We start from the raw sequence: 9,520 nt of genomic DNA on the forward strand, positions 1-9,520 counted from the left end.
TCAGTACAGACTGAATGTTCATTCCAGATCAGTACAGACTGAATGTTCAGATCAGTCCAGACTGAATGTTCAGATCAGATCAGTCCAGACTCAATGTTCAGATCAGTACAGACTGAATGTTCAGTCCAGATCAGTCCAGACTCAATGTTCAGATCAGTACAGACTGAATGTTCATTCCAGATCAGTACAGACTGAATGTTCAGATCAGTCCAGACTCAATGTTCAGATCAGATCAGTACAGACTGAATGTTCAGTCCAGATCAGTCCAGACTCAATGTTCAGTCCAGATCAGTCCAGACTGAATGTTCAGATCAGTACAGACTCAATGTTCAGATCAGTCCAGACTCAATGTTCAGATCAGTACAGACTCAATGTTCAGATCAGTCCAGACTCAATGTTCAGTCCAGATCAGTACAGACTGAATGTTCAGATCAGTACAGACTCAATGTTCAGTCCAGATAAGTCCAGACTCAATGTTCAGTCCAGATCAGTACAGACTGAATGTTCAGATCAGTACAGACTCAATGTTCAGTCCAGGTCAGTACAGACTCAATGTTCAGATCAGTACAGACTAAATGTTCAGATCAGTCCAGACTCAATGTTCAGTCCAGATCAGTACAGACTCAATGTTCAGTCCAGATCAGTACAGACTGAATGTTCAGATCAGTACAGACTCAATGTTCAGATCAGATCAGTACAGACTGAATGTTCAGATCAGTACAGACTAAATGTTCAGATCAGTCCAGACTCAATGTTCAGTCCAGATCAGTACAGACTGAATGTTCAGATCAGTACAGACTGAATGTTCAGATCAGTACAGACTAAATGTTCAGATCAGTCCAGACTCAATGTTCAGTCCAGATCAGTCCAGACTCAATGTTCAGTCCAGATCAGTCCAGACTCAATGTTCAGTCCAGATCAGTCCAGACTCAATGTTCAGTCCAGATCAGTACAGACTCAATGTTCAGTCCAGATCAGTACAGACTAAATGTTCAGATCAGTACAGACTAAATGTTCAGATCAGTCCAGACTCAATGTTCAGTCCAGATCAGTACAGACTGAATGTTCATTCCAGATCAGTACAGACTGAATGTTCAGATCAGTACAGACTGATGGAAACTTGAACAATAATGAATAATTAGGTATTAAAAGGCTATAGAATCAAGTCTTCTTCATTATCACAATTAAACTCTCTAAATGTTTCCTGGTCGTCAGTAACCAGAGGAGGATTCACTCTAAGCCTTCTAGATCTGTGGGTCTCTGCTGGTCCGGTCTCAGGACCCGCCATCAACTCCTTCATGAAAACATGTGACCCAAAGTTCTGATATTTACAGCGTATCAGAAAGTTCAGTTTGGACTTCAGAATGAACAGAAACACGTGACAGATCGAAGAAATAGAAAATAAAAACATGTTTAAAAAACAGTTGAGGGGCGCAGATGGCCTAGCGGTTAGGTCACGGCCCATGTTCAGAGGCTGTAGTCCTCCATGCGGGCGTCCCGGTTTAAGTCCGACCTGTGGCTTCTCTCTCTCTCCTTGTGAATAAAAGTTTTTTAAAAACTCCTTTCCATGCACACCTTCATGACCCGCTGAAAACAGCTCCACGACCCCCTCCTGGGGTCCCAACCCACCAGTTGAGAACCACACTTCTAGTATATTTCTTCTCTGTAATATTCACACTGAGAGGATATTTTTGAACCATTTTTCTGTCAAACTTGAATAAAAGCTGATTTTAATGTAGATATATATTTACTGTGACATCATACTTTTTCTTTTTTTTTAAATCAAATAAAACAACCTGATGAAAATCTGTTTGCTGATCTGACAAAATGACATTTAAAGACTTTGGATAAATGTCTTACAGTGGATTCATTAAAGAGTCTATTATTGAACATATCAGAGGATGTTATAGAATATTGAAGAGTATTTGGAGTGAATGTGTCCGGCTTGTGTGTATTCAGTGATCTATGAGGTGGAGTATTTCCAAAACCTCACGATACATATCATGATAAACATAGATTTTAAATAATGACCTACACAGAGTTCAACATCTGCATCGATACGTGTGAGTGCAAGGAGCACATGATGATATAATGCTGAAGGAGCTGTGGTCTCTCTCCTCCACATGACCCTGAAGGAGCTGTGGTCTCTCTCCTCCACATGACCCTGAAGGAGATGTGGTCTCTCTCCTCCACATGACCCTAAAGGAGATGTGGTCTCTCTCCTCCACATGACCCTGAAGGAGCTGTGGTCTCTCTCCTCCACATGACCCTGAAGGAGCTGTGGTCTCTCTCCTCCACATGACCCTGAAGGAGATGTGGTCTCTCTCCTCCACATGACCCTGAAGGAGATGTGGTCTCTCTCCTCCACATGACCCTGAAGGAGCTGTGGTCTCTCTCCTCCACATGACCCTGAAGGAGATGTGGTCTCTCTCCTCCACATGACCCTGAAGGAGCTGTGGTCTCTCTCCTCCACATGACCCTGAAGGAGATGTGGTCTCTCTCCTCCACATGACCCTGAAGGAGCTGTGGTCTCTCTCCTCCACATGACCCTGAAGGAGATGTGGTCTCTCTCCTCCACATGACCCTGAAGGAGCTGTGGTCTCTCTCCTCCACATGACCCTGAAGGAGCTGTGGTCTCTCTCCTCCACATGACCCTGAAGGAGCTGCTGCTGCAGGAGGTCGAGAGATGAAAGCTTTACCATCATCCTCCACAGACCTAACCCTAACACTCCAGTGAGGGAAAGTCATAGAGCTGGAAGAAAAACAAGCATTGCACAGGTAAACAAAATAAGCAGGTCATAAGAGTAGTTTTTAAAGCTGGGTGAAAATGTGAAACATGCAGCTCTCTAAGTTGTGTTAGAGAGACGACTGAAGCAACCTGCGGTGATGATCCAGCTGTTTCCTGTTCCTTCTCTCTTTATCAACAAGGTTCATGATCATCTGGGTCAAAATGTTTATTTTCATTATGAGTAAACAAATAGTTTACAGCAGCTTCTTCTTTTAAAGGATTCTATTCCTTATGTATTATTTACTTTGTGTTATTGAGAGACACTAACACACACAGGCCCAAAATACACACATGCACAAACAGGACCCATAGACACAGGGGGGCGCCCATGAGCTGTTGGGGTTTGGGTGCTGTGATGGAAAATATCATAGGACCTCCATATGACCTCTTGCACCTGGCTAGAAACAGAAGTGTTACTTGTTGTTTCACCAACGACTGTTTTACAGAAGCGCGACTAACCGCAGTATAGTTTCCTGCTCGCTTGCATTCACACATGCAGCTCACCCTGAGTTTTGTGCATGTTTAGGCATTTTTTAGAAACTGGATTAAGGAGTATAATATAGTTCTTGTTTTAATTATCATTATTTATTTATATATATATATATATAAATATAATAGTAATAGCTACTCCAGCATTGTAGGGGGCGCTAAAGCGCACTTAATGCTAGTTGCATTACAAAAAACAAAAAGAAGAAGAAGAGGGCGGGTCCACTTTTGACTGGCAACGGTGTTCACGACTCACGCTTCCTCCAGGGCCAGTTCTGACCAATGGGAGCCTTCTGTGTTCATTGAAAGGACCAATCGTGAGCGCGAAGGGAAGCTTTTTGAAAACGTTGGCGGCGAAGACAGACACTGAAGGACTTTCATCGCTGCTTTTAAAAGCGTTAAACTTCGAGATGCAGGTACGTTTTGGTTTAACTTTTCGATAAAAAGGACTAAATGAAGATAAACACAACGAACTATCTGTACAAGCGGAAGTTGTAATATTATATATCTCTCGAGCTAACCGGCTAACGTTAGCGGAGGGTAGCTAACCGCGTTAAACCGTAAAATCTACTTTTACACGTCACAAGTAGTAAATAAAGTATGTTTAGCTATAATGTTGTATATTTATTAATACAAAATGAACCTGTAATAAGTTAGCTCATTGTTAGGTGGGGGTTGTTTCTGTTGTATAAATCCAATGAAGAAATCGTGAAACAGACTGAAGATTATAATTTAATCATTTAATCTGTTGAAGTCAGAAAATTTAACCAAACAATCATGTTTATAAATCACTGACTGACAAAGTGCTGACTAAGTAACAGTGTTCACAGTGCTGCTTATATTCTGTTAAAAAGGTACAACCCACAAATTCCTTTCTATTTGGGTGCATCACCATAAACAATGACGATGACACTTTGTTTACGTATCAGATGTAGACTCTTTGTAAACAGTTACTGACAACATATAGTTGGCTCCTATCCATATATAGATCTGCTACTACTTAGGTGCTTCACCCATATAAGATTACAGCTTCAGACACCTACAAGTAGGAGTGTTAACAGGTGGTAGACAGACTTAAATAATACATTTCACAAAGTTACCAAGATGAATGAATTTCATGAAAATTCGTACTAACACTCATACAGCCAATAGGAGCTCAGATAACAACATCAGCTGCTAACTGTTTCCTCCTGAGAATCTGAAGAATTAAAGTTTATTTTTTTAGTTATTTCAGGATAATTAAAGTTTATTCTTTTAGTTATTTCAGGATAATTAAAGTTTATTCTTTTAGTTATTTCAGGATAATTAAAGTTTATCTTTTTAGTTATTTCAGGATAATTAAAGTTTATTCTTTTAGTTATTTCAGGATAATTAAAGTTTATTCTTTTAGTTATTTCAGGATAATTAAAGTTTATTCTTTGAGTTATTTCAGGATAAAAATAAAGTTTATTCTTTTAGTTATTTCAGGATAATTAAAGTTTATCTTTTTAGTTATTTCAGGATAATTTAAGTTTATTTTTTTTGTTATTTCAGGATAATTAAAGTTTATTCTTTTAGTTATTTCAGGATAATTAAAGTTTATTCTTTTAGTTATTTCAGGATAATTTAATTCTAAGGGAATGAAGTCACATGTTACAGTCAGTATATGTTTATGGTTAGTCCTTTGTGTTCCCACCCGGCCTGGGAAACAGTCACTGATGTTCCACAAGACCAATAAACACTCAAATTACTAAAACACATAAATACAGTAAAAATAGAATATAATGTAAAATTGAAAAAAAGAATTATTTGAATATACAAAATATAGAATAATGTTTAAGACAACAATACAAAACTTGAACCGTAAGCTTATGTGAGATGTTTGTGCTTTTTCTTTCTTTTACAGAATAAGGAGAATTATCAGCCGCAAGGTTTCCAAGGAACGGTAAGATGTAACTGTGCACTACTATGGACAAATTGTACAATCTTTCAGGAACAGTACTGACATGGTGATACTGTGTTGGTATTTGCATTAGGTTTTCAATCCCCCTTATTTTGTATTTTTGCTTCATATTTGTAGTTAACAACTCCCAGCATGGTGGGAGGACCTCAGCGTGTTCAGGTGAAGCCACGAGCAGACATGGACAAAAATGCTATCACAGGTAACTGAACATCCATAACATTAGGGCGGATCGATGTGTTTTGGGCTGCCTTTGATTCAACACTACACCGTGTGCAAAACAATCAGCTCCGTTAACAAGCCGACACCTGATCACAGGAATACTCTCATCTTATATCGCTTTAATGAGTGTCTGCCTGGACAGCAGCAGCGTCTCCTGTATGTCAGATTTACATGCAGGGACACACACACTCAGTGATATCACACACACTTAGTCTGCTGATACGTCATGGAAAGAAAAACTGTTGTAGAATGATATCGCTCAGCCCTACTTACACGACAGTCGGACATTTCAGAGTTTTGATTGTGTTCTGGTTTTTAGGTCCTGGGAGGGATCGTGTCTGCCCGTCGTCGAGTTCAGTCTCAAAGTAAGTTTAAACCTTTGAAGTTCTGCTGTCTAACTGTTCGCCCTTTACCGCGTGGTTAACAACCCTTTATGTTCCTTACATCAGGAAATTTTCCATTGATGACTTCGACATCGGCCGGCCGCTAGGAAAGGGCAAATTTGGCAATGTGTACCTCGCGAGGGTAAAGGAGCTGCAGGCCATTGTGGCCCTGAAGGTGTTGTTCAAGTCACAGATGGAAAAGGAAAGTGTGGAGCATCAACTGAGGAGGGAGATCGAGATTCAGGCACATCTCAAGTGAGTATCCTGAAATCTACAAATAATGTCCCCCGCTGAAGTAAACCACAAGGTCTTCTTAATCACCGCCGTTTAGACGAGACAGACGGGTAATAAGAAGCGAGCGTCAACACTAACTAATGCTTTAATTTACACTCCTAACACATTTTCTCTTTTCAGGCACCCCAACATTCTGCGCTTCTACAATTATTTTCATGACCGGAAGCGAGTGTATTTGGTGCTGGAGTACGCCCCGCGTGGCGAGATGTACAAGGAGCTGCAGAAATGTGGAAGATTTGATGAGCAACGCACGGCGACAGTAAGAGCTTTAACTTAAACCATGTTTTATTGTTTTACTTGGAACAATGTGTGAAGTGACTCGGGGTCGTTCTCACATGAGGTAGAACGTTTGGTACTGTGCCCCCTCCCCCATCCCCCGCTGGTCTGCCTTCACATCAGTGACATCCGGGCCAGCTCATGTGAAACCTGATTTCCTGTTTCTCCTGGCGACCCCGGAGTTGAACATCTCTGACCTGGTTAATCAGTGCGACCTTGTTTTGATCACATTCTTTATGTTCGCAGTACATGGAGGAGATCTCTGACGCGCTGCTGTATTGTCATGAGAAGAAGGTGATTCATCGTGACATCAAGCCCGAGAATCTGCTTCTGGGCTACAGAGGAGAGCTGAAGATAGCTGACTTTGGATGGTCAGTCCACGCCCCGTCTCTAAGGTGAGGATCCTCAGACCTGTTCCTCCTCAGAGACTGTTCTGCTGCATCAATAATCTGCTTCCCCCCCCCCTCGATACAGACGTCGCACGATGTGCGGGACACTGGACTACCTCCCCCCTGAGATGATCGAGGGCCACACCCACAGCGAGAAGGTTGACCTGTGGTGCATCGGGGTCCTCTGCTACGAGTGCTTAATCGGAAACCCACCTTTTGAAACTGCCAGCCACTCAGAAACATACAAACGGATTACAAAGGTTGGTGTTGTGTTGCTCTTCATTGATCTCAGTTTGAGGAAACGGGCTCAGCAGGTCGTAGTTTAAACTAGAAGTACCAATAAAGAGAAGCTTCATTTATAATTCACATGCTAAATATCAGATCTGCTGTGCTGCAGGATCGTGGTGTCCCCGTCTCGAGGCTGCTCTGAACTGAGTCTTATAAAGATCTTAAAGGTCCCATATTCTTCTTTTTCTGGTTTTATTTGCTCTTTAGTGTGTTTTCAAAGTGTCCTGTGCATGTTTAGGCACATCTATGTGCAAAAATTCAAAGTCTGCGTAAACACATCTTCTCCTACGTCCTCCTGTTAGCTGTAGCATTAGCTGCATGTAACGCTCGGTTCTAGCCCCCCTCGATAAAAATGTGTCAGTGTGAGATCACTGATCTAAGCCCATTGGCTCGTTGTGGCCCTGCAGCTCATGTTGCACGCCCGTTAACTTCTGTAGCACGCCCACGATATGCTGTAGCCTGCGGTAGCACAGTAGTGCTAAGATGCTAATGTTTATGCTCCCTCGGACGGAGCCAGTGGCTGCATTCCCAATATGGTAAAAGAGGCGGGACATTTCCGAGAAGCGTGCTGAGCAACTGACCAATAACGACAGAGCGGATCGGCAGACTTGGCCCACATGGGGTCTAACAGTGTGGGCTCAACAGAGCGTAGCTGACGGACTCAGAGCGGAGAGGGAGCAAGGAGGAGCAGGACATGAAAACACTTTTTTATAACTTTATCTATTGTGAACGTACAAAAGTAGGAACATAGATTAAATATATGAACCCCAAAAAGATCAGAATATGAACTCTTTAACATCCCTGATCTGAGAGCATCGGGGACGCACTGATTTATATCCAACATGTTTGATTTTTAGGATTTAAGATCTTGATTAAATCAAGAACGGGTCTGGGAGAAGTCGTGTGTGTGTGTGACTACAATAATCACGAGAGACGAGGGAGGGTTGTAGTCATGGCGACCGGCTGAGACACCTGAAAAGCTTCTGACAGTTATAATGTGACGTCTCAACCCCATGATGTCCTCGTTCCCTCTTTGTTACCGTGAGACGTCACATGAGTGGGTGTGTTCCTGTGATGAGACTTCTCAGACTGTCATGTGTAACGTCCTGCTGGGGAGGTCATATATTTAGTCTCGTGTTCACATGAATAAACATGTTTCTGTCTGCAGGTGGATTTGAAGTTCCCTAAAGTCATCTCTGATGGAGCACGGGATCTGATCTCTAAGCTGCTCCGCCACAACCCCATTGACCGTCTCTCACTACAGAGCGTCATCGACCACCCCTGGGTGCGCTCCAACTCCCGCCGGGTCCTACCCCCCATCTGCCCAGCAGGGAAATCCTGAGTCCACGTGGCGGGGCTGCTTACCCCCCTTCCCACTGAGGGGTCTTCAGACTAACATGGCACATCTGCTGATTGGTTTAAATGCACAGAATCTTCTATTGTACAGTGTGATGTCATTATCTATGTGGTGTTTCCTGTCTTTGTCTTTCTCTTGTGAAAACGTGTAAACTGGACACGGCTCTGTTCTGGATGTCGACACCAAAGTGTTTCTGTCGTCTGCCTGACGTTTCTTCTGTTCTCGTGTTGTGTTAACACGTTCTCTGAATCTCTAATAAATGTTCTTAAAGGATTCTTTGTTTTTCTTTGTTGGAACCATCTGAGGTCAGTTTCTAGGCTGCAGTTTGTAGAAATGTTTATAAATATTCAAACGTGGTCCCTCCTCCTGGGCTCATCGTCCCCAGAGGCCCCGCCCCCTGCAGGACGTAGTGTGAATGTTTACTGTTTGTACATTGGAAGCTAACGCACGCTAGCACAAGCTAACGGCCGGTGTGTGTCACCTTCCTGCCCAACAGGAAGTAGAATAACGCCACGTCCAGAACGAGCTTTATCCACTTGGTGTTTCTCCTCACTCTGATTATATTTTCTCTTCTTTGCTGCTACGTCCACGTCCGTCATATTCACTGGTTTGAATCTCGTCCAATAACTGAACTGAACACTCAAACTCACCTGCTGCGCTGTGATTGGCTGGAGGAAACACAGCAGATGAAAGGTGAACGTGAGGAGATCGTTTACATCCTGATTATAAAATGAAGAGTCGGTGTGTTCCTCATGTTTTACATTCAAGAGGCCAGGAGACGGGACGTTTGTCTCACGGTAGCGTGGCCGAGCGGTCTAAGGCGCTGGATTAAGGCTCCAGTCTCTCCGGGGGCGTGGGTTCGAATCCCACCGCTGCCAACAGTTTTATCTTAACGATGTCGATGAAACAAACCGGAGAAACAGCCGAACAAAGCAGTGAGTCTGCGAACACTTTATTTTGTATTTGTTAAAACGTTTCAAGTAACAAACCGGAAGTTGAACATAAATGAGTCCAAGCAGCTTTTGTGGACGCTGTCGGCATCAACAGTTAGCAGGACAGAGGAGAAAACCAAACTGACCAGAAAACAACACTAGAAAA

The 9,520-nt window shown here is 42.7% G+C and overlaps 1 protein-coding gene and 1 non-coding gene across 2 annotated transcripts; both read left to right on the forward strand.

Moving 5' to 3' along the window:
* The first annotated feature begins 3,550 nt into the window (after nucleotides 1-3,550).
* Nucleotides 3,551-8,559, forward strand: aurkb (aurora kinase B). The gene is made up of 9 exons (XM_061047491.1): nucleotides 3,551-3,690; nucleotides 5,160-5,198; nucleotides 5,334-5,415; nucleotides 5,755-5,800; nucleotides 5,885-6,073; nucleotides 6,233-6,371; nucleotides 6,635-6,783; nucleotides 6,863-7,037; nucleotides 8,234-8,559. Exons 1-9 carry the CDS (start codon nucleotides 3,685-3,687, stop codon nucleotides 8,405-8,407), a joined length of 999 nt encoding a protein of 332 aa, XP_060903474.1. The 5' UTR covers nucleotides 3,551-3,684; the 3' UTR covers nucleotides 8,408-8,559.
* Nucleotides 8,560-9,218: 659 nt separating this feature from the next.
* On the forward strand, nucleotides 9,219-9,300 carry trnal-aag (transfer RNA leucine (anticodon AAG)). Its single transcript has one exon. It is a non-coding gene; the product is annotated as a tRNA-Leu (tRNA).
* The last annotated feature ends 220 nt before the right edge of the window (nucleotides 9,301-9,520 follow it).

This window comes from Labrus mixtus, chromosome 10 (genome assembly GCF_963584025.1).
Source record: "Labrus mixtus chromosome 10, fLabMix1.1, whole genome shotgun sequence".
Lineage (NCBI taxonomy): Eukaryota > Metazoa > Chordata > Actinopteri > Labriformes > Labridae > Labrus > Labrus mixtus.

Coding starts and splice junctions, on each gene's coding strand:
- aurkb (XM_061047491.1), top strand. Junction 5,801..5,884: donor TCGTCGAGTTCAGTCTCAAA/GTAAGTTTAAAC, acceptor TCCTTACATCAG/GAAATTTTCCATTGATGACT. Junction 6,784..6,862: donor GTCCACGCCCCGTCTCTAAG/GTGAGGATCCTC, acceptor CCCTCGATACAG/ACGTCGCACGATGTGCGGGA.